Source organism: Mesitornis unicolor, unplaced genomic scaffold (genome assembly GCF_000695765.1).
Source record: "Mesitornis unicolor isolate BGI_N332 unplaced genomic scaffold, ASM69576v1 scaffold49572, whole genome shotgun sequence".
NCBI lineage: Eukaryota > Metazoa > Chordata > Aves > Mesitornithiformes > Mesitornithidae > Mesitornis > Mesitornis unicolor.
The window spans coordinates 1-1512 of record NW_010170797.1 but is presented as its reverse complement, the minus strand read 5'-3'; the positions used below and the strand labels follow the sequence as shown (position 1 = coordinate 1512).

At 36.1% G+C, this 1512-nt stretch overlaps 1 protein-coding gene across 1 annotated transcript in view; it reads right to left on the bottom strand.

Annotated features, from left to right (window-relative positions):
* The window catches only part of LOC104537027 (Bardet-Biedl syndrome 7 protein-like), a gene marked incomplete at both ends in the record, with an annotated part of 5107 nt that extends 4525 nt beyond the window's left edge, over nt 1-582 (bottom strand). Inside the window, one exon of the mRNA XM_010179798.1 lies at nt 452-582. Coding sequence (XP_010178100.1) covers nt 452-582 — 131 coding nt within the window. The remainder of the gene's footprint in view (nt 1-451) is intronic.
* Nucleotides 583-1512: the final 930 nt, after the last annotated feature.

The following is a 1512-nucleotide window of genomic DNA, read 5'->3' as shown; positions in this document are numbered from 1 at the left end:
CAGGAATTAATGACCTGACTGAAGGGTGAAATAACCACAAAGTAATTACACTCTGCAGTGCTCAACACTTCCATGTTTTAACTGGACTATACACAATATGGAGCATTTTTTTCACTGAGAGAGAATCACTTTATTAAGTTTCACCCGGGAGAAACTTCAGTAGTTAACAGAGCCAGGAGCTTTAACGTACCCTAGGCACTATTTTGATTTTTGCTCAAATGGGGACCATTTCCCTTTCTAGCTCTTAAGTATTAGGATACTGCTTTGAAGTTCATACTGTCAACATTACAGAGCACTTAAAATAAAATAAATTTAAAACAAACAAGCAAACAAAAATAACCACCACCACATTTTAGCAATAATTATCTTCTAAGTACTTTAAGTTTTGAAATACAGATTTTTTTAAATTCATTTTTTCCAGCAAAAAAGAGTATGATGAATGTTGGCTTACATAATCATATCGAAGGACAGGATCATCTGCACTCTCAAAATTATAAATTTCCAGTACTCCATCATCTCGTCCAATGAGTAATTCCTTAACTCCATCTCCCAGAATGTCAAAACTATCAATACATAAGATACCTAATGAAAAATAAAGAAAACAAAACTTACTTCATCTTTTTTTGTTTATGACACAATAATATGTAGGCCTCATTAAAATATATAGAATGATTCTTGATCAGCTTTTAAGATTTTATGAATGCTATTTCCGGCTGAGTCCACTAGAGGGCTGAAGTCTCTCACCTGTGCCCGAGGTTCAAGATTGTACAGTGGGTTTTACAGCAATCGGCTCCAAATCAAAACCACTACAGTTCCCTTGGTGAAAAACACTGAACAGAGACCCCTTCTGATGTTCAAATAGCTGACTTTTGAGGCATTTAGCTCTCTCTCTTCAAACATTCCCCTAGATGAACTATTTGTCTGTCCACACTGCTGGAACTTTGCCAGCTGAAGAGGAAAGACTTCTGTGTTTTCTATAGTTGACTTAAAGCTGTGGCTAAATGGACTACTATGAATTCCGCCTAAGCTGACAGAAGGATTCTGACTTGTGCCAGACAAATTGTCCTCCCTTGTTCCCCAGGGAAGTTGTTGATGCCTCCTCCCTGGAAGTGTACACAGCCAGGTTGGATGGGGCCTTGAGCAACCAGGTCCAGTGGGAGGTGTCCCTTCCCATGACAGGGGGGTTGGAACTGGATGACCTTTAAGGTCAACCCAAACCATTCTGTGATCCTATGAATTAATATTAAACACAAGATGGAGTTTAACTTTTATTAATATTTCGTATTTCATATGAAGAGAATAGACAGACTAAGAAGTATTTGAATAAAATAATATATAATATGGAGCTTTAATAAAAGCCTTATTCTATCTCCATATAAAAATCCTTGTAATGTTGGGGTTTTGGTTTTGGTTTTGTTTTAAAGAAAAAAAAAAGACAAAAAAAGAGAAAAAAGGGAAAAAGGAGAAAAAGGAAAAAAGGAAAAAAAGGGAAAAAAGGAAAAAAAGGAAAAA